Source organism: Stenella coeruleoalba, assembly GCF_951394435.1.
Source record: "Stenella coeruleoalba genome assembly, chromosome: 5".
Taxonomy (NCBI): domain Eukaryota; kingdom Metazoa; phylum Chordata; class Mammalia; order Artiodactyla; family Delphinidae; genus Stenella; species Stenella coeruleoalba.
The window spans coordinates 72,527,499-72,551,207 of NC_137150.1; the positions used below are offsets into that span (position 1 = coordinate 72,527,499).

The 23,709-nt window shown below is 37.8% G+C and overlaps 2 protein-coding genes and 1 pseudogene across 6 annotated transcripts in view; 2 read left to right on the forward strand and 1 right to left on the reverse strand.

The window, feature by feature from the left end:
* Positions 1-11,024, forward strand: part of NCBP2 (nuclear cap binding protein subunit 2) — a 32,850-nt gene extending 21,826 nt beyond the window's left edge. The window contains exon 5 of the mRNA XM_079921956.1: positions 8,173-11,024. Coding sequence (XP_079778082.1) covers positions 8,173-8,176 — 4 coding nt within the window. The 3' untranslated portion in view covers positions 8,177-11,024. The remainder of the gene's footprint in view (positions 1-8,172) is intronic.
* Positions 1-23,709, reverse strand: part of SENP5 (SUMO specific peptidase 5) — a 39,537-nt gene that overhangs the window by 11,975 nt on the left and 3,853 nt on the right. For 3 of the 4 annotated variants that reach the window (XM_079921952.1, XM_079921951.1, XM_079921949.1), the window contains exons 2-6: positions 15,377-16,917; positions 6,379-6,484; positions 6,071-6,209; positions 5,758-5,805; positions 3,757-3,834 (exon numbers count right to left, since the gene is read on the reverse strand). In XM_079921952.1, coding sequence (XP_079778078.1) covers positions 3,757-3,834; positions 5,758-5,805; positions 6,071-6,209; positions 6,379-6,484; positions 15,377-16,886 — 1,881 coding nt within the window. In that variant the 5' untranslated portion in view covers positions 16,887-16,917. Of the gene's footprint in view, positions 1-3,756; positions 3,835-5,757; positions 5,806-6,070; positions 6,210-6,378; positions 6,485-15,376; positions 16,918-18,100; positions 18,160-23,709 lie in introns of those variants that run through there. The other variant, XM_079921950.1, reaches the window with a different exon arrangement.
* On the forward strand, positions 12,775-15,363 carry LOC307186619 (short transmembrane mitochondrial protein 1-like; annotated as a pseudogene). The gene has a single exon. The product of its transcript is annotated as a short transmembrane mitochondrial protein 1-like (transcript).

The window sequence follows — 23,709 nt, forward strand, 5'->3', positions numbered from 1 at the left end:
AATAGTGTAATAATTTTCTTTGTGGCCAAGTACATGGTCAATTTTTTACAAATGTTCCTTAGATATAGGAATAAATGTATATTCTCTTTTGAGGGGTATAAAGATCTAGTATATATCTATTAAACCAAAAGCACTGGTTGTATTATTTTTTATTTATGATCTTATTTTTTATCTACTAGATTTGTCCAACTATGAAAGAGGTCTCCCATTATCACTATTTGCCAAGGTCTCCTAGCTTTTGTAATCATTGTTATATCTCCTATGTATTGAAGTTTTATCATACAGTGTACTTTTCACCTTAAATTCTACCTCATCTGCTGTTAATACTGCTATTCCTCCTTTTTGCTTGCCACTCCTTTCTTTTGGTTTGCATTTGCCTAGTACCTCTTTACCTGTCACTTTACTTTCAAGCTTTCTTTTTCATATTATTTTATGTTTACTCCTTATACACAGCATATAGCTGGATTTTCTGATTTAACCCAATCTGAGAGGGTCCAGAGGATGGAACAATTTAATTTATTCTATTTAATGAAATGACTCACATATTTATACTTTACTTTATTCCTTCATTCTCATGTTGTTTATTATTCAGGAATTCTTCCATGAGTATATATTTTTCCATGCTATTTACAAGGCATACCTTGTTTTACTGTACTTTGCAGATATTGCATTTTTTATAAATTAAAGGTTTATGGCAACCCTGCATAGATAGTCTATTGGCACCACTTTTCCAACAACATTTGTTTACTTCATGTCTCTGTGTCACATTTTGGTAATTCTTGCAATATTTCAAATTGTTTTATTATTATTTTATTTGTTATGGTTATCTGTGATCAATGATCTTTGATATTACTGCTACAACTCACTGAAGGCTAAGGGGATGGTTAGCATTTTTTTAGCAAAAAAGTATTTTTAATTAAGGTATGCACATTATTTTTTTAGACATAATGCTATTGCAAACATAAGGGACTACAATATAGTGTAAACATAACTTTTATACGCACTGGGAAACCAAAAAATCCAGTGACTCACTTTATTGCAATACTCACTTTATTGTGGTGGTCTGGAACCAAACCTACAATATCTCCAAGGTATACCTGTCTAACCTTTCTCTAATCCATACTACATATGATCATCTTTCCTCAGCTATGTAACTTTTCCTGGTTAAGTGGCATCCTATTATATGTATGTACAGTTTTAATTTGACCAATCCCCTACTAATTAGTTGTCCTCAATTTTTCTAATATAAACACCACCACAGCCCATCCAGTGGCACAAGCCACATACTCAGAAGTCATCTTTCACACTTCCTTCTCCTTCATTCCCATAACCTACTCATCACCAAGTTCTGTTATTTTACTCCCTAGGTCACACTCATATTTGTGTACATCTTCCATCTCTACCATTCTAATTTAAAGTATCATCAATCTGCAGTGGCCTCCTGTTCTACCCACATCAACTTTGCTCCCACACTTGTCCATCTTCTTCAGTGCCACTAGAGTAGACTACAAATTGGATGTCGTCACCTACAACCCTTCAACAGATTCTTACGCATTTAGGATAAAATTCAAAACACAGACCTCAAGACCCTGATCTCTGCATCAGATCCACTTTATGTCACTCTCTTCTTTGCTCTGCATTCCAGCTACACTAGTCTTCTCCCATGCTTCTACCATCACAATATAAAAATGATGACCACTTAATGTGTGTTTATCATGTGCTTAGTGGTTTACATGCATTATCTCATTTAATCCTCACAAGATAAATAAAACTGATATTCCTATTTTATAGATGATGAAACTAAAGATTAAAGGAATTAAGTAATTCACCCAAGGTCTTACAACCAGTTAAGTGGCTGAACCAGGATCTGAACCCCAAAAATCTTATATGTTCCAGTATAATGTTGTAAGTCATAATTCTAGTTATTACTTTAAAATGTATATCTCAGAAATAACTAAATTTCCTTGTCAATTGCATTATTATGAACTTTCATAAAATCTTTAACCATGGTCATTTTTAACTCTTCTGTCATTTACAGACAGTTCTGGGTGTACTCTGATGCTTTTGCAAATATGCTCATATAAAAGGGTTTCTTTCATCTTCAAGGAATTCATGGAAAAGACTCTGACAAGTACAGGTTTCTGGTCACTGACTATACTGCTGAACTGAATGGATAAGCATTTTCAGAACTCTAATGGAAAACTGATGAACTCATAAAACTGCTAACAAAAGATCAAGATAAAAAAAAATTAATTACATGGGACTGAGTGAACTGATGAGGATGATTATAATTTTTGTGACTTTGTTTGAATAAAAAAAAAAAGTCCCGGGCTTCCCTGGTGGCGCAGTGGTTGAGAGTCCACCTGCCAATGCAGGAGACATGGGTTCATGTCCCGGTTTGGGAAGATCCCACATGCCGCGGAGCGGCTGGGCCCATGAGCCATGGCCGCTGAGCCTGCGTGTCCGGAGCCTGTGCTCCGCAACGGGAGAGGCCACAGCAGTGAGAGGCCCGCGTACCGCAAAAAAAAAAAAAAAAAAAAGTCCCAAAGGACTCAGGGGCAAAAAATATACAAATCAATTTTCACTGCAAAGTAAAGGAGCTGTTACAGTGGAGGATTACTGGACTGAATGTCAATATTATGACATAGTATGAGTGTGTTTCGTGTTTGGTAATTGCAATCATTGTTGCTTTTGTTGTGGTCATCCATTTACAATGCTTGGTGTCTATTTATCTCTTGTAAAAATAAAATACAGTGTGTGTGTGTGTGTGTGTGTGTGTGTGTGTGAAAAAAAAAAAAAAAAGGATCTGAACCCAGGTCTGAATCCTGAGTTCATTATATCTATTTCCTCAGATGTGCACTCTTCAACCAAATATAGTTTATCTTGCCACTACTGATGATGCCTTGAACATATTACCTATATAGCAATGTTCAATCAGGTGTTTGTACTTTGCAAAAAATTATTTCCACCCACAACTACGTAAGACAAGACTTACTCCTAACTTCTCTAGCCCATCCAGTATAAAAAGTGAAAAGTTGCAGTATCTCTAGACCTATGACTGTGAATTTTGAACTTGTTGGTAATTTCAAAATATCAAAAATAGTATATAAATAGGCTTTTAAAATAATGTTTCTGACAGTCAATGAATACTGAGAGAAATTAAGGTTGGAAAGTACCTTAGGGATTGCTCTAATTTATCATTTTGTTTTATAAATAAGCAATCTGAAGCCCAAATTAAGTGTCTTATCTAAGTTGTACAGCAAGCTAATAGCAATGTCAGAACCATGAACTTCCAATCCAGTGCTTTCTGTTATAGCAGATTCCAATGAACTGGATAGACTCAAGAATTTTACTAGTGTCTTGTCTTTCAAGCAAAAAGATTCCTTTGCGATGACCTAGGGGGTGGGATACGGAGGGTAGGAGGGAGGCTCAAGAGGGAGGGGATATGGGGATATATGTATGCATATGGCTGATTCACTTTGTTGTACAACAGAAACTAACACAGTATTGTGAAGCAATTATACTCCAATAAAGATCTATAAAAATAAATAAAATTAAAAACTAAACATAATCAAATGATGATGATAAAAAATAAAAAGCATTCAAAAGAAACAATAAAAAACTTACACTGAAAAGCCTGTTTCTAATTAACATCATAATTGGCAGTAAAGTTATCCTTCCACTCAAAGTGGCTTATCATCTGCATTTCAAATTTAGAATAAAAAAGAAATTAAAAAAAAGAAATAAAGAGAATACCTTTTTAGTCCATCTTTTTACTCCATTATATCCTTTGGTTACCAGCTGTCTATGAAAAAAGCTGTTGAAGAAGTGAACCTAGAAAGACATCAAATACAAGCACTCAGGTTATATTAAGCTGTGCCAAGACTTAACTTCACAAGAAAATGGAAATTTTAAAATCCCTGAATGTAAGATGGACCAAAAAATGAGGAAAAGTTTCTTCTTAAAAATAATGACCAAAACATACATTAACCAGTTCAAAGAAGACTGTTTCAAATTTTCATTAGGATGACCTCACAGATGTGGTTGGTCTATAGTCAGAACTGGAATGGGGCAGTAAATAAATTACCTGAATCCAATCAAGTAAAGAAGCAACCTGATAAATCTCATCAAATCAGGTGATAAAGTTGAAACAGGCTATGAAAGAATCAGGTAACAATTACTTTGAACTCAAGGGATGTGGAGTACAAAACTAACCCCATCTGAAGGATGTGGATTTGGAGACTCCTATAGTCATAACAACTATAAAAAGGCTTTAGCATGATCATTTCTAGCACTGAAAAAATTACCCTAGTCGTATGTAGCATCATGTCCTGCATCCTTGGCTTTTTCAAAATTCTGGCTTATAAACGAGTATGAGCTCACCTGAGACGGTAAACATACTACAGTCTTAAAGTGTTCACTCTAACTTTGACTCACTTGAGATGATAAAACTGTTCCCTTAGTGCTGAGGTTCTCAGGGTGTGGTCATCAGACCAGCAGTATCAGCATCACCTGGGAACTTGTTAAAAGGGAAATTCTCAGGCCCCACTCCAGTCCTACTAAAACAGAAACTATGAGGGCAGGGCTCAGCAATCTGGTTTCTGAGGATTCTGATGCACATTTGTTTTGAGAATCACACAGTTTAAGATATTAATAAAAAAGGCTTGTAGTAGCTATCTCTAGACAGTAATCCTCAAACTTTGAGTCCTTCAGAATCTGCAGCGCTTGTTAAAACACAGACTGCTGAGCTCCACCTCCAGTTTCTGATTTAGTAGGTGTCGGTTGGATCCAAAACTCTGCATTCCTAGTAAATTCCCAGGTGATGCTGATGCTGCTGGTTTGGGGACTATACTTTGAGAACCACGGCCTTGGTTAAGTGTCCTTTTCATCCAATGAAGGTTTAGAATTAAATGTAGTGGTAATGAAGGGAAATTATACTCTTGAAATTAATACTTTTATGTTAAAAATCATCTGGTGTTTAAATCTAAACATACAGGTGTATGTTTAGATTTCTGATGATTAAGAGAATTTGACAAAATAGAGAATCTGACAGATTAGCTTCATGATACCAATTTAAAATGTATAACAGATTTTTGATTTTAAGTGGAAAGTTATGACATTTTGTCTTTATTAATAAAGTGTTGGAATCTGAGATTCATTATATTTACCTGTTTAAATTATTAGATTTATAAAAGTTTATAAAGTACTTGGAAAGGTTTTGCTTGAAATTAAAGCCTCCCCATCAGGCAATGTGAGTACTCAGAAAGAAAATTTAATATATTAAATTTTAAAAAACAGTAACTAAGCTCTTGAGGGAATTTTAGAGTTTAAGGGGGGTTAGTTTGTATTTAAACTGAGTATCAAAGATTAATCCAAGAAAAAGTGAAGATGAATACTACTTTACTACATTTTTAAAGGGAGTAATACATTAAGTTAAAGTTTTTTAAAGTTAAATTTAAAAATTCAAAGCAAATAGTCCTTCTTGTGCATCTACCCACTAAAGAAAAAAAAAAAAGCCTCTTCAAGATATCAAAAACACACCCATTCTGAAATAAATAAGCAGGAAAATACTGGCATCATGACTTTCTTATGCTGAAATGATTTTATAGACCTTATGCGCAATCCTAGCACATATCAAGACAAAAATCTCCTTTTAAAAATCTAAGAAATATCCAATAATTACATAAAGTTAAAAAAAAAAGCTTCTTCCTTTAATACACAAGGATTCTTTCTCCTAAAGAGAAAGTTTTCACTTACTTTGTCTGGGACTGCATCCATTATCAGCTCACCGTACATATTAATGACCTATAAAAAGTCAACATAAAACCAGCTTACTAATAACCCTATGCAATTCAGAACATCCACTCAGAATGAATAACATATTGCTACTGCTAAAAGTAATCAAACCTTTCCAATACTGTACTGCGTTAGTGAATGAGTCACTTCAGTAAGGAATAAAGAATCCTTGATTCCAAAAGATAATTGTGAGGCCAACCTAGAGGTTATTAATTACATTTTATTGTCCAACATCCTCTGCAACTTCCATGCTGAGAATATACAATACACTAACCTGGTCATTCAGCCAATTCTGACCATCCAGGGTTGCCAGATCATCCATATCCAGCATGTGCTTATTGTAGAAGATGCGGAAGTTGCATTTTTGATGTCTGGCCCGATAGTTTGTTATCTCCCTATTGATAAAAGGTTTTCTGAAACAGAAATATTTTGAAAGAAAAAGTAAAAAAAAAAAAAAAAAACACGAAACAAAAGTTCAACTCAGTTTATTGCTAAGTATCCTTTCTTTTTTAAATCAAGAGAAAAGTCATATAAGCCAACAATTTTCTTTTCAATGGCTTAACTTAAGCATCATTGACAAACCTATTAGAAAAGTCTTCATTAAAGACATCTTTTAATCTTCCAAGGACATCTTTTTCACTGAGTGGGACCAAACTGCCATACTTCTTCATAACCTCATCTAGGAATCCTTAAATAAAGGAAGAAAGAAAATTTAAGATGGAAAAGGCATTTTCAGCAAAGTCACCGTCCCATTACTTAACTTACACACAACACTTAACATACATTTAACCTACATTACTAAATGCATTATAAAAAGAAATCTTTTAAAAGTTATACTTTGTAAAAAAAAATTAAATGGATCAGGCCCTCACCATTCCAATCTAGAGAGAAATGCTCTAAGCCATCATTTCACATTGGATTTTTAAGCTACTGATGCATTGTTAGAAAATGGATAGCTGAAACTAAAGACTGACATTTTTCAGTATCTTAACCTTGGAGAAGAATCCTATCTCCCAAAGGTAAAACCTAAAGGGTTTAATCACCTAGTTAAATGTGTCTATCACATTTAGTAACTGAAGAAATTATCTTTTTTAAAATCACAATTAGAATTGTTGAGATCACTGTCATTGTATTTATTATTTGATAAAGGTGTGAAATTTCACATCTCATAACAAGGGACATATACTAAGGCATTTTTAATATACAATTTGATAGTTATTTTAATACTCATGATACTGCATAACCCTATGAGGTGAGCTAAACCCTTTGAAGTGAGCTTAACTGGGTAACAGCTGGTGAGGCATGTTTTAAAAGAGGAAACAGAATTAAAGAATGACTTCTTGACCAGGATACAGGCTAGTCTTTACGTCAACTTAAGTAATAGGTATATGCATTTTAATGGTTTCCAAGAGGATCCAATGAAGAAATATACCTAAAAATACGCTAGGAAATAAAACCAGGCCATTATTTCTAAGTAACTACAAAGAAGCTGAGGGAAGGCTTAGAGGCTCACAGAAGTGGAGATATGACTTAGGCTATCCACTGAGTGGGGAGTGGGGAGAACAACAGTCTGGCTAACCATCAGTCTGACAGTTAAGTCCACCGAGTTAAGATGGAAAAAATGAGGACTGTTAGCCACTTATTTTACCCAGCCCCCTTTCTAACTTCAAGAGTGGCCTCTGCTAAGTATCTATATAAAATGGACAGAAATGATCACAACACAGTAACTGTCCTGGAAATGGAGTGTTTTGTATGGGGGAGGAGCAGACAAATGTGTGAAAAACCTATTTTCCTCCTGTTAGTCTCCCACCAGAGTAGCTCCCAACTTGAAAGGCTTAAGAGTACAGTAAGCAGGAAAGAGTTGCTTGCTTATGTCTGCTCCTGGTCTAGGCTTTAGGCATCCAGAAGACAAAGGGAGTCTCATGTTCCAGTTTAGTCAGAGTAGGAGATGATGACTTGGGGCTTCTACACTAGGAATCCATTCGGCCTATGTTTGCCGATAGTGTTTACTATATCATATCTTACAGTTGTCTAAGCATAGTCTTGTGTCTACATGGGAGAATGGACCCAAACAGAAGATAAGGATTCCCAACATTTGAGAAACTGAATTTAAGGAACAAATTTTATACAAAAATATTGCCCCTAATAACAAAAAATTAAACTTTAGGCCCAGCAACCTTAATTGAGACTCTTCAAATAAGAAAGCAATCTCTTCTACCAATCGAATATGGACCCAATTCCAAATTTGTAACAAGAGGTGTCCTTGTTATGTTAACAATGTTATTTCTGAACGGCAGTGTTTGGGGGATTTTAAGTTATTATGTTTAAGTTGTTATGTTTTTTTCCTCTTATCTGTATTTTTGTTTTCACTTTCAGATGATAAACATGGATTGGTAATGCAGTAGAAAAGCCCTACCTGGATCTTCAAGGACAACCCTAATGACAATGTCTCACTGATGCACACACCATTATCTCACTAGGACCAGAAGTAAACAACAGTTAAAACGCGCTCATACTGAAGCCGGCGTGCCTAGAGCCTGTGCTCCACAACAAGAGAAGCCACTGCAATGAGAAGACTGCGCACTGCAACAGAGTAGCCCCTGCTCTCCTCAACTAGAGAAAACCCGTGCACATCAACGAAGACCCAATGCAGCCAAAAATAAATACATAATTTAAAAAAAAAAAGCACTCATAAGCCAAGCACTAGCATACCTCGTTTCATCCTTATAACTATCCTATGTGTTAGACAGTATCCCTACTTTAAAAATGGAGACAGGCGGCTTAAGGAGGTTAAATAACTTCCCCAAGGACCCTTAACTAGCATATGGCAGAAATCAGGTTCTGACTGTAGGTTATGTGACAACAGAAACTGAGCCGTTAACGTCTATGCTGTGCCACCTCCAATGCAGGAAATATCTATTATCTCTTCTCTACAAAACAACTTAGTTCTTCATTTTACCTTTCCCTTCTAATACCCATGGGCCAAGAGTAACCCAAAAAACAGACTTCTTAAAATGAGAGTTACAGAATTCCCTGGAGGTCCAATAGTTAGGATTCCACGCTTCCACTGCAGGGGGCAGTGGTTCTATCCCTGGTTGGGGAACTAGATCCCACTTGCTGCAGGGCTCAGCCAAAAAATTAAAATAAAATGAGAGTTAAATTCACTATTTATCCACTTGTTTTCACCAAACCAATGAACCAACAAGGAAAATACATTTGGAATATACAATTTCTTTTATTCCAGAAGTACTAAAATTTTAGTATGACCTAGAAGCAAAGGATAAAATATTAGGAAAAAACAAAACCATGAAAAATTGGAGTTCAAATTATATTCCATCTTGTAAGTACAAAAGGTAATAATGTGAAAAACAAAAACTGAGGTGTTTTTTAGAAGTTAAATTACTCATCATGTTAAACCAACTGTGTTAGACAGCTTTTTCTTGCAACAACTGATATGGGTCACTTGGATCACATCCCACCCTGAAAGTGGAAGGGGTTCATTGTGTTGTGCACATATGAAATGCAACCACTTGGTTCTCCAACAAGATACAATACACATGTCAGAAAGGTCCCATCAAAAATAGGAAAGGCACAAAATATCTAAGAATAAACTTAAGGAATGTGCTTAAGTTTATTAAACTTATTAAACAAGTGAAAAGCACTACCAAATTCTAGTAAGGGACACAGATCAATAAATGGAGTAATTCTTTGGTTTTTAGACAGGAAAACTCCATATTAAAATGAATGCAATTTCCCCTAAATTAGTCTATTAATGTAATGCAATACCAATCAAAAGCCACTGTTTGTTCATTGGTTTAATTGAAAAACCAAATCCAAATTCATCTTGGGACAAAAATGTGAGAAATTCTTAGAAATTTTTGAAAAAGATTAAGGAGGAGAGGTGAATAGGGGCAAAAGAGAAGAGGAGAAGGAGGGCCTAATCCCATCAAATTATAAAACCAAATAACAGTGATTGAAGCAGAATAGTGCTATCACAGAAACAGAGAAACCAACCAGATAGGAATCAGAATGGCAGGCAGCATCTCATAATCATGGGGAAAAGATGAATTAATCAATAAATAGTATTAGAACTACCAAGTAAATCTTTTGTTCACAGTTGAAATTCATTTTGGTGTAAAGAATGTAGGAATCCGGGCTTCCCTGGTGGCGCAGTGGTTGAGAGTCCGCCTGCTGACGCAAGGGACACAGGTTCGTGCCCTGGTCCAGGAAGATCCCATATGCCACACAGCGCCTGGGCCCATGAGCCATGGCCACTGAGCCTGCGCGTCCGGAGCCTGTGCTCCGCAACGGGGAGGCCACAACAGTGAGAGGCCCGCGTACCGCAAAAAAAAAAAAAAAAATGTAGGAAGCCATCTTTAGTTTTTTCCAAACACCTACATGTAAAAATAACACATTAATAGTCTAGAAAATAGGGCTGAATATTTTTACAAACTTGAAATGGGAACAAGCTTTAAGTATTTATGCTAGTATCAATACATGACCATAAACATTTTAAAATAAAGTGGCAGCCACCCCATAATTCCTTTAGAACTTTTATGCCCTAATGAACATGTATGTCTTAAACATGTAAGTAGCAAACTATACTCACTCTTCTGGAAGCTGCTTTTTTATATTCAATACATGGATTTTTTTTCCCTAAGTCAATTCAAAACAATCTAGTGGTCCATTAAATTGATCTGGCATATTTTAACCAATTCCGTGCTGATGGCCATTTGTTAATTTTTAGCTCTCTAAATAATGTTACAATTAAAACCCTCAATATATCCTTGTTCTAGTGTTTCCTTAGAACACACTTGCTAAAATTCAAATTTCTGAGGGAACTCCCTGGCGGTCCAGTGGTTAGGATTCCATGCTTTCACTGCCAAGGGCAAGAGTTCGATCCCTAGTCAGGGAACTATGACCCTGCAAGCCAAAAATTAAAAACTAAAAACATTTTCAAATTTCTGGGTCAAAGGACATTAAAACTTGCAGATTTTCACTTATGAATTTGGTTATCTATATTTACGAGATTTTAATGCTTATGGAGTCAAATTGGTATACTTTTATTGCTTCTGAGTTTCCTATCATGCTTTAAAATGTCTTATCAATGTAAGATTATAAAAATGGTCTTGTGTTTTTTTTTAACAGCTTAAGCTATGATTCACATACCATAATTCATCCTCTTAAAAGTCTACAATTCAGTGGGTTTTTATATATTCAGAGTTGTACAACCATTACCATTACATAATTCCAGAACATCTGCATCACTCCACAAAAAAACTTTGTATGTATTAGCAATTACTCCTTATTCCCCCCCTCCCCAACCCCTGGCAACCATTAATCTACTTTTTATCTCTATGTATTTGCCTACTCTGAACATTTCAAAACGACAGAATCATATGGTATGTAGCCTTTTGTGTCTGACTTCTTTCACTTAGCATGTTTTCAAGGTTCACCCAAACTGAAATATATCATTCCTTTTTATGGCAGAATAATATTCCATTGTATAGATATACCAAAATTTTATTCATCTATTCATCAGTTGATGGATATTTAAGTTTTTTCCACTTTTTGGCTACTATGAATAATGATGCTATGAATATTTGTGTACAAGTTTTTGTTTATCTGTATTTGTTTCTAATTAGTTAACTTTTCAATCCACCTGGAACATACTGTGATACAGGAATCTATTTCTTTTCCTTCCAAAACAGCTAATCTGAGTACAGAATCCTAGACTTTCCTACCCTCCCTGAAATTTTTTAAAGTTGTCTTGTACAAACATAACACTACTGTTGTTGCAAAGTATTCAACTTGGTTTTTAAGAGAGTAACTTTCTGAACAAATACTGCATCAGTTTATGCAATATTTGATAAAAATATGAAACACAAAAGTAAATTTTGATAAGTACCATGGGCTCTTATTAAATATATAAATACAAAATGAGCATAATGTGCAGTTATATTAGAGAAGAGCCAGCATTCAGGACACCACAGAATATTGGCTAACACTACAAAGTCAATTAAGGGAGCATATACCATGCTGATTGTCCTATACTGATTCCTATTCTGATTGCTCTATTAATCCTGATTACTTGAGTTTAGTTCAATTTGTCTCTTCCATCGTGTTGGCTTTCTCCAGATGTTTGGTGATAGATTACAGGCTCATCTCTACTCGAATAACTTGCGGGTGGAGGGAAGGCTGTGATGGGCAGTAGCTTTTGCTCTGCCTTGAACTATTTTCAATGTGGGGATGCTAAGAACCCCCAAAACAGTTCTTCTGGAAAGGGTTGTTCTTCATTCTTGCCAGGCATTATAAGTAATGGGACAGGAGTAGAGGGGAATGTCCTGCCTCTCCACACCAATCTCCTATTCTTAGAATTTCAGTGCTATATGTCAATTATATCTCAATAAAATTGGGGTGGGGGGAGAAATTTCAGCTTGATAGCAGATATCCTCCTTGCTGATATATGGCACAGGCAGGGAGAGATGCTTTTGTGGAGATTTTCCAACTACTCGGTCTTTTACCATGGGTCTCCCCTTTCCTCTCCACCTCCACCATCTCCAGAAATGGTACACCCTCAGTGTTGCACCATTTTCCTGCACTAATCTTCCTTCTGTCACTGGGGCTCCCCTCTGGATCTCCCCTCTACTTTATGCCTTGTTAGTTTCTCAGTTTTTGATCTACCAAAACTCTCTTTGTTTTTGAGTATACAGATACATATGTTTTAAATATATTTTTCATAATTTCTATGGGTTTGGTAGGAGGAAGAAGAGATTCCATGGGCTTACTTCATCCTCGTAAATCTACTATTGGTTTCTGACAGATATTCTTTACTAAGTGAAGGAAGTTTTCTTTATTCCTAGCTTTCAAAGAGATTTAAACACAAAGGAAGCTAAGCTTTATTATCAGGCTTTCAGTACTTGCTGAGATACCATGACTTTTCTCTTTTAGCCTATTAAAATAACTACATTACAGATCACTAAATGTGAATTCTGTAAAAAATTCTTGTCTTCACGTTATGCTACAGTTTTACTATAGGACACAGTCAATTTATCAACTTTTTTGGAAGTGCTACATATATATTTGTAAGTTAATTGGTATTTGTGGGTAAATGCTAACTTTTTCAGATTTATGAATCATGGTTCTGCTAACCTCATAGTAGGGAAATTTGTCTTCATTCTAGGACAGCATAAACAACAGAATTTTTTTTGAAAGATTTTCTAGGACTCTGTACTTTGTCATTTTGTGAGGAAAAGTTTTTCATACATACTTAATGGTTGAAAAAGCAAAGTGTTCAGAATTGTTTAAACCACCAAGAAGTAACTCTCCTAACTCCCCAGAAAAAGCCATTTATAACAATTTGATATATCTGTCCAGATATATCCTATACAAATGCATGTGTACACATATATACATGTACTCGTTATGTGCACATGTGTCTTTTAACAAAATGGCCTCCTTCTGTTTTGCAACTTGCTTTTTTCACTTTTCGAATTTATTCTTTAATAGCTTCATAGTATACTGCCTGGATATGCTGTAATTTATAGGTCCATAAAAACACTTGCTTTGGTTGTCCTCAGTGTTTTACTACCAAGACAATACTATAAGTAATGTCCCTGTACAAATATATTTGTACTCTTTTATATCTTGGCTAAATTGCAAGAAGGGGAATGGGTCAAAGACTGATACTGCCATATTATCTTCCAGAAGTGTTTATACCAAATGACTTCATGGGGTAGATTTTGACAAGATGACTTTAAAGCACTATGTAAAAACTTGAAGCCATAATGTAAAGACAAATAAATTTTACTATGTAAGAATTGAAATTCTCTGTTAAGCAAAAATGTCATACACAAAGTCAGGGTACTGAGGGCTTTTACCAAAATTTAATTTAACATCTTTAAAACTAGGCCAGGGGAGGCAGGCTCGGACGGCCCAAGGAGCTGCAGCCGCCCTTCGAGCCCTCCTTGCCGACACTATGCTCCAGTTCCTGCTTGGATTTACTCTTGGCAATGTGGTGGGAATGTATCTGGCTCAGAACTACGACATACTTGAAGAAATTAAAAAGGACGTGGACGCCAAGAAGAAACCCCCTAGTTCATGAGGCCGACTCTAGCACTGCCTCCTGGATAAACTGATTCTACTGTTCTTGAGGGCTTCCTTTACCATCTGAACCAAAAGCTTTTGTTTTCATCTCCAGCCTCAGCAATTTTCTTCTTTGCTAGACCCTGCATTGCCTTACACCACAAATGGGGCCACAAGTTAAGAACAACCCTTACTTTTCCAACATCCTCACTTCTTCCCTTCCTCCTTCCAGCCACTTGGGAGGTCCTGAGAATGGAATTATGGTGCTAGATTAGTAAACATGACCTTTAACTAGTAGTTTCTCCCTTATTCTTTGGGATTTCTACTACCGTTTTTTTTCCGAAAGAAAAAATGATGAGTTTTGTATAGCTGATGAGATATAAATAATGCTGATTTCACAGTCTAGCAATTATACTGGGTGTTTAAACCTTTGGTACTAAATTATGTTGTTTCAAAATAGTAACTAAAATGAAAATCTAGAAGCCAGTTTCTGGTGAATTATCCACTAATTTTATATTGTTGTCAGGAAGCTCCATAGTTGCTAATTTAACCAATAAATCAATTTGCTATTCATTAACCAAGAAACTCTGTTCTGAGAACTCTATCAGGAACTCGGGAATTTAAAAGTATTTAAAGTAATGGCCTTTGTCCTCAGTAGAATTCATAGTCTCGTATGCATGTTTTTCTTAATGGTGCATTTGATCTCGCTCTATTCTCTCATAAGAATCATACTTATTTTATTATAGGCACATTTTACATTACATGGCAGATAAATGAGAAGCTGTCTATAAAGGAAATTTTATGCCTTTTTACATTTAAAAAAATGTATTTACATTATAACTTTATAGTGGTTCTCATTAAAAAAAAAACTATAATGATGCTAAGGACCTTGAGGGTAGGAATCAGTGTATCCTGTTTGTTGCCACATTCTTAGAGCCAACAATGGTACATAGGAGCTTCTCATATATTAAATAAAATATAAACAATCCAATAGAGAAAAAGGCAAAGTAAAATTATATACAAACAAAAAATGGCAAAGACAGAAAAAGATGTTCAAACTTTAAATTTAAAAAGGCAAATTAAAACAAAGAACTCTCTTGTGATCTATGAGACTAGCAAACTTTAGCAAATGCAAACGGGTTCAACTTTTTAGAGGGCAATTTAACAATTCTCTTAAAATTTTAAGTGTGATTATCCTTCCACCATCATTTCTACTACTAGGAATTTAACTTACAAAAACAACCATAGAAGTATAAAGAAGTAATTCCACTGCACCATTGTTTATAGAGGGAAACAACTAAAAGCAACACAAGTGTCCGTCAATCAAAAACTTACTAAACTATGGAACATCTATATAATACAGCAATATAAAAGAATGTCTAAATGCTTAAAGGGAAATCCATGTGGGGAAGGACCAAATAGGACTCTCCTAGAAAGGATAATGGACAGCAGGTGTGGGCCAGAGATTGAGGGAGAATAAAGGAAGAGTGCATACCAGAAAGGCAGATTGACAGCTGTTCATCATCCACTGGAGAGGCTTTTTGACTGTTCTTCCCACCTCCCACTTGATTTTCTAGTTTGAGTCCACTGCACGTCAGAGGAGCCTCCAGTGGACTTTTACAGTAAGGGTGGTCCAGCAACTTAGAACTAAGAATGTTCTGCTTGAAAGATCCATCCTCATCCATCTGGCATGAACTCTCATTCTGAACAGTCTCTTCGGACACAGGCCCATCTACACTACTCACAGATTGATCTGCCCCAGACACTGACAGTTTTACTCTGTCATCATTGACAGTACTTGTCCGATTTTCCTGACCCAGAGCCATAACTTCTCCCTCGGTTTCCGAGATAAACATGTTATTAGAATGATGTTCTGGTAAGGGGATGTCATGAATCAGCTCTGTACACTCCCACTTAGGAGAGGAACAGGGTGACTGGTCCCAGATGTATGTGGCACTGCCATTCTGTTGGTCAGGGAATGCTTCATCTAAACTAAGTTCCTTGCCCAAGAGAGGGCTTCCTTTAGTGTGGCCATCAGGCACATGAGAGTTCTTTCCCTTCACCACAGCATTGCTGTCCATATCTGGAAGGTATGGTTGATGCCGACAAGAAGGGTCTTTAGGTTCTGGGGAAGGGAATAAGCTGCAACTGCCACCCTCACTGTTCTCCCTAAGGGTCTCTTGATGGTCCCCAGTGACCTGCACCCAGCTTCGCTGGGCTTTTTTTAGCTTGCAAACTTTGCTTTTTGTTCTGAAGTGCTGGGATCTGAGAATCCTGTACCGAAATCTAATCATGGATAATTTCTCATACATCATATGAGGAGATACTTTTATTCTTCTATGTTGATTAAGTTGGAACTTTCTTGGAATCAGGGGTCCCCCATTCCTGTGGTGCTCCAGCCCTCGGCAGCAGCCATAACAAAAGCGCTTTCTCTTATGGTTGCTCAAGGTGACCACAATTGTGCCACTCTCACCTGGACTCTGGCTCTCCCCATTGAACTTCATAGGAGGATCAGAAGCTTGTGGCTCCGTCCTAGGTCTGTGACCACTGGCCTGACTTAAAACACTATTTGCTGGTATGTCAGTGGCTGCCTTCAAGAGACTTTTCTCTCCAGAGTATTCATGATCAGAGTTCTTTGCTGATGATAGCAACTTCTCTGCTTGGAGTTTCAAGAAGGTCCTTGAGGAGGAAATGAAGTGTTTAGTGTCCTTTCCTTTCACTTTAGAGGACAAAGTACTAAGATTCTGAACAGCCACATTGGACTTTGCCTTAGCAAAAAGGGGTTCATCCTGGATCCACGTTTTCTGGAATTGAAGGGCCTTCTTTCTGCACTGGAAATGCCTTAAATGCCTGCTCCAAGTAACTGGCCTTCCCAACTTGGCTTTCAGAATGCACAACTGTTGGTGAAAGTAGAACTTCTTAAAGCCTCCAAACCCAGTATTCCATTTCTCAGAAAAAGCTAAGTGGATTCCTTTCCTCCACAGAATTTTCCTCTGTTTTTTCATTTTTCTGATGCATAATGAGATCTGAATGCAGCTGTAAAGAAGAGAAAGAAAATTTACATTTCTACCCTAAAAATAAGGTCATAAAGATACATTCACTGGCTTCCCTGGTGGCGCAGTGGTTGAGAGTCCGCCTGCCAATGCAGGGGACACGGGTTCGTGCCCCGGTCCGGGAGGATCCCACATGCCACGGAGTGGCTGGGCCCGTGAGCCATGGCCGCTGAGCCTGCGCGTCCGGAGCCTGTGCTCTGTAACGGGAGAGGCCACAACAGTGAGAGGCCCACGTACCGCAAAAAAAAAAAAAGATATATTCACAGCAATATACATTAGAAAATTGAAAAAAGCATATGAAGTTCAATTTATACTATCAGACCTAATGAAATCCTACCTGATCAAGGTTTTCCCCACAATGAAAATGAGGGATAAGGGAAGACATGAGTGCTCCAACATGACCCCATTTTGCTGTACCTGCCTCTGATAGAAACAAGTTTCAAGAATCATTTCCCAATATTCAGCCAGTTTCTGATGAAGCAGAAAGGGCAGGGAGTCAGGAGAGAATTTCTAAGTGTTGACCTTGTTTCTCATTAGCTAAGTGACTTTAAGCAAGTCACCCAAATTCTGTGTTCTCATTTGTAAAATGAAGGATAGAGAAGGGAGAGGGGACCAGACACCACTTAAGACTGAGTTCACGTCAAAACAATTTGTTCCATACAACAAATTTTCTTTTAAAGATTTTTTTTGATGTAGACCATATTTAAAGTCTTTATTGAATTTGTTACAATATTGCTTCTGTTTCATGTTTTGGTTTTTTGGCCACAAGGCATGTGGGATCTCAGCTTCCTGACCAGGGATAGAACCCACACCCCCTGCATTGGAAGGTGAAGTCTTAACCACTGGACTGCCAGGGAAGTCCCATACAACAAATTTCAGAAAGGAAAGGCAGGGACTTTTATTCTGTACAGTCATCCACAGGCGGACAGTCAATATATGCACGCAGTATCAGTACCTCAAGAGGAAGACCGACCAGCCTCCTCTTTGTCAGTCAGTCAAAGACTTTCTGAGTGACTATGAGGAGACAGGACTCTATCAGGTGCTCTCAACCAGTTATGGTTCTGGCTCTCAAGTAAGTATAAGAAAAAAGAACCAATACAAGTGTGTGTGTGTGTGTGTGTGTGTGTGTGTGTGTGTGTGTGTGTGAACTTTAGGAACACACTTACAGGAAAGGGTAGATGAAAATGATAGTCAAAACCAAACATGGTTTGGGACTTCCCTGGTTGTCCAGTGGTTAAGACTGCACTCCCAATGCAGTGGGACCGGGTTCGTTCCCTGGTAAGGGAACTAGATCCCACATGCTGCAACTAAGAGCCCGCATGCCGCAACTGGAGATCCCGCATGCCGCAACGAAGATCCTGCGTGCTGCAACTAAGACCCAGCACAGCCAAATAAATAAATATTAAAAACAAACAAACATGATTTCCCCTCAGACTTAATAAGATCTAACATTACTGAAGGCTCTTTAGCCTAGAAAGAAAGGCACCAGCCACTGCAGGTGGAACAGAAGAATCAAAAACCAATATCCTAATTTCAGCCTACTAATAACTTACTAGGAAAAGCTGTATTACCTTTCTGTGCATCAGTTTTCTCTGGGGGCGGGGCAGAGGGGAGAAGAGGACTGAACACATGTTTACTTCTGCTTCCTTTCCAAATCCCATTAAGATGACAGAAATGCAGTTTTTAAAAAGGCAAAACCTCTCAGGGACAATGACAACAAAAAAGGAGATGAGCAATAAAACTGCTGAAAGAAGAAAGCAGATGAATGAGTGATAACAGACTTAGCCAGCCAAAAGAGCTGAAATCTAAGCCAGCAGTAGGGGAAGCCAAGCAGCAAGTTACAGGACCTCAGAAAGGCTCAGGAACCAAGAGCAACAATACCTATGAAGGTCAGGGAATGGAGGACAGCTGAAAAAGGAAGGACTGGTTGAAAGTCTGAATAAGAAGCAATTAGACTCTAAGATCCCTTCTCCTACCACGGCAGATGATCAAAGTTTCACTTACTCAAGGGAATGAACTAGAACAGTCAGGCACATCATGTACAACTGAGGGCAGGGGTACAAACAGGAGGATAAATCAGTTTACATAGGGAATTTCTCCCCAACCTCTTTCCTCACTCAGCTCCCAGAAAAGTTATACCCCAAAGGAGGAGATCAGTTCTGGGGGTGGGCAGGGGGTTGGGTAGGGATAGATCATTCAGAAAGACCAACAGATACTGATATTTGGGGATGCCACAACTACACAGGCCCAAACAATTACCCCAAAGTTTAAGAAGCAATGAAACCCCCAAATCCCTCCCCAACTCCGCATAGCAGGTAACTGTCCCTCCCCAACCCAAGATTAGAAGTTTCTCCTTCAGAAAGGAAGTTCTGCAGACAAGGGGATCCCAGGAACAGTTTGAAGATGGAATTATATATTGAATATAAGACCCCACAACACTTTCCCACTCATCTCCCAAAACGCTGGCAGTCTGTCTTTCCCGTCCAAGCAGGAGATTGGAAGATTCTTCTTCAGAGAAACTGATTATTCCACAAGAAAATATATAAGTACAGGTATGCCCCCACAGAATGGCCCAGCATGGCCCACAGTGCACCCCACAAGTGACAAGTCCCACCACAAGCTCAGAACCTCCAACCAACTTCTTAGTGGTCAAAAGACAGCATAACTAAGAATCACCACACTTCCAGGGATAAAAAGTAGACAAAAACAAACAGATAAAAGCAAAAGCATATTTAGAGAAGTCAACTTAAAAAACCTGAGAAGGGGAGAGAAGGGAAGTTATTGTTTAATGTGAAGAGCTTCAGTTTAGGAAAATTAAAATAGGTCTCAGGATGGATGGTGGTGATGGTTGCACAGCAATATGAATGTATTTAATGCCACTGAACTGTATACCTAAAAATGATTTAAATGGTAAATTTTATGTTATGTATATTTTACAATTTTTTTTTAAAAAGAGAGAAGAAAAAAAACCCCAACGCTATCCTCAAAGAAGAAAACATTACATCCACTGGGGAAAAAAAGAATGGGATTTTTTTTTTAAAGGAACAGTTAAAAAAATAAAGGAGCTTAGGACACTTAAAATAGCAAAAATGAAAAACTCAATAGAAAGTAAAGGGCTAATATTACTAATATTTAATATCTTAAATTGAGGGATAAAGGAAAAGGTTGATGGAAAAATGGGAAAAAGACATAATGAAACAATTCACAAATAAATATTTTTAAATGGCCCTTAAACATAAGTAAAGATGTTCAACTTCATGCATTAAAAAATTGTCAAGGGGGTTTGGGAGATAGGCAAAATGGGTGAAAGGAGTCAAAGGTACAAACCTCCATAAATAAACATATAAACAAGTCATTCATGACGATGTACTGTACAGCATGGTGACTATAGTTAATAATACTGTATTGCATATTTGAAAGCCGCTAAAAGTAAAGCCCTCATCGCAAGAAAAAAAATTTGGGGGGTGGGGAGCTAAGTATGGTGATGGATTTAACTAGACTTATTGTAATTATTTTGCAATGTATACAAATGTTAAACCATTATGTTGTACACCTGAAACCAATATATGTCAATTATACCTCAAAAAAATTTGGCAAAAGTTATAGCAACATGTTTTGTTGGTGGGAGAAAAAAGACTTTCATACTTTGCTGGTTGGGAATACAAACTGATAAAATCATTTTGGAGGGGAATTTGGTAATATCTAACAAAACCATACAAGTATTCACCTTTTAATCCAACAACTCCACTTTTAGGAATTTACCCTGAAGATACATCTCCAATAATAATGAAAATACATAGTACATGGTTATTCACTGCAACACTGTCTGTAATTGCAAAATACTGGAAACAACCTAAATGCCCATACATAGGGCAGTGGTTGCATAAACTATGGTTCATCTGCACAGTGAATGAAGCTGTAACAGAATAAGGATAAGGTCTATGAACTAACATGGAGTAATTTCCGGTTTAAATGAAAAAAGCAGAGTTCAAATGAGTATCAATGGTAAACCACTGCAATAGTTTAGCCAATGTACAGTTAGGGAGAACAGTCCACACAAGATCACCCTCACTTCTGACAACAACTGAAAGTTCAGGGAGTTTCCAAAACCACCCTCAGGTCTGATACTTTGTCAGAAGGACGCACAGAACTCACTAAAAACTCTTAATAGTTATGGCTTATTACAGCTGAAGAATGTGGATTAAAATCATCCAAGTGAAGAACTATATAGTGCAGAGTCCAGGGGAAGTAACAAATGAGGCGCTTCCATTTGTCCTCTCCCCATGGAGTAGAGACAGCATTACTTTCCCAGCACCAATGTGTGACAAAGTGTGACAAGAACTGCCAGCCAGTGAAGCTCACCTAAGCCTTGATGTCCAGAGTTTTTATGGGGGTTCATAGGCATAACTGATTGCCCACACGACTGAGCTCAGTCTTCAACCCCTCTGGAGATCGACTGATATCAAAGTCATTACCCTAAATCACACTTTGTTTTTCTGGCATGGCCAATCCCCATCCTATATCATATTGTTAGATTATCAGTGACCCAAGGCCCACAGGCAAATAAAGACACTCCAATCAGACATAACATTCCAAGGGTTTAGAGATTACCTCCTTAAAGCCAAGGATAAAGGCTTTCTTTTTGTGCAAGGTTAATTCTTTTCTATATTATATATAGCCACCTTTCATAAAAGAAAAAATAAGAAAATATACATGTATCTGCCCTTTTGTGCCTCCCAAATAAATTAATTAATAATATAAAAATCAGGGCTTCCCTGGTGGCGCAGTGGTTAAGAATCCACCTGCCAACGCAGGGGACACGGGTTCAAGCCCTGGTCTGGGAAGATCCCACATGCCGCGGAGCAACTAAGCCCGCGAGCCACAACTACTGAGCCCGCGTGCCACAACTACTGAAGCCCACACGCCTAGAGCCCGGGCTCTGCAACAAGAGAAGCCACTGCAATAAGAAGCCTGCGCACCGCAACAAAGAGTAGCCCCTGCTCGCTGCAACTAGAAAAAGCCCGCATGCAGCAACAAAGACCCAATGCAGCCAAAAATAAATTAATTAATTTAAAAAAAAAGAAAGTTAAATGTCAAGCTTGCAAGAAGGAAAGCAATCCAATTTATACAACAGTGCCTCAAAACAGGTCAGGAATTGGCAGCAGGAAGTTCTGTAAGTGGGGTGTGAACATGGTGCTAAAAACAAGAGGATAAATCAAATCATTTAGATACCCTTCTACTCGCCACAAAAACCAGCCAACTGCCCCTCCCTGATCCTTGCAGAAGCCTGGAGTGTTACTTTCTAGACTAAAACAGCACTGGCCAACAGGAGTTCTGCAATGATAGAAATATTCTGTATCTGCCCTGCCCCATATGATAGTCTCTGGAAACATGTGGTTACTGACCACTTGAAATGTGTGTAGTGCAACTGAGGAACGAAATATTTAATTTTATTTAATTTTAATCATTTAAATTTAAGTCGCTACATTTGGCTAGTGGCTACCACATTGGATAACGCAGCTCTAAAGGAAAAACAAAGGATTCCTGGACTGGAAAACATCTGGTCCAGTTGAGAATGAGGGTACCATACTGAAAATAGTTGAGTTAAATGAACATGAGTGTTTACATACTGAATGCTAAGACCTCTACCATTTCCCCCAGTTTAGCTACAAGACAGTTGACAACCCAGCTTATAAGCTCCAAGCAGGAGATCTGAAGATTCTTCTTTGGGAAATCTACCTAACCAAAGAAAAAAGACAAAGATAATACTGTTGAAGGTTCTCCAATAAGAGTCCAGCCAGAGTACCCTAAAATCAACATATCCCAAGCATGAACTCAGAGTACATGTAATTAAAATTAAAAGCAACCTCCACATGGGGTCCCTTAACATTTCTGCTCCTGTATTCTCGGCCATACTGTTATGTGTTCACCAAATACCAACATTCCTTCAAAGATAAAATAGGGAATTCCTTGGTGGTCCAGTGGTTGGGACTCCACGCTTTCACTGCTGAGGACCAAGGTTCAATCCCTGGTCGGGGAACTAAGATCCCATAAGCCATGGGGGGTGGTCAAGTCATAATAATAATAAAATAAAGAGCAAAGCAAATATGGTTTTTAAGAAAAAAGATAAAACACACACACAAGGGAAACAGAAGTGAGCTTTCAACTCTTATTAGATACTCACTGACCCTAGGACAGCCTGAAGTCTGAACAATTCTTGAGGGGTTCAATATTTATATGAGTAAAATTTTGCAGTGCAACCACTGTACAGATTAACTGAAGCATCACTATGAAAAAGTTCTTTCTCCTGTAGGTAATAAGAAGTAATGAGAATAGCTGCTGTGTAGTGAATAAACAGGGGAGAGGTTATCCGCCCCCCCCAAAAAATGAGACAGAATGAATGGTTTGTAGTAGGAAACAAGATTAAAAACAAAACAAAGGGCTTCCCTGGTGGTGCAGTGGTTGAGAGTCCGCCTGCGATGCAGGGGACACGGGTTCGTGCCCTGGTCCGGGAGGATCCCACATGCCGTGGAGCGGCTGGGCCCGTGAGCCGTGGCCACTGAGCCTGCGCGTCCGGTGCCTGTGCTCCACAACGGGAGAGGCCACAACAGTGAGAGGCCCGCGTACCGCAAAACAAAACAAAACAAAACAAAAATAAAATGTATTGCCCATTGGCATCAGAGGACATGAATGAACCATAAAAAGGTCCAGATTGAGAACTGGAGACTTGTACATTTATGGTACCTACTGGTGATAGGTACATTCAGCTAACACA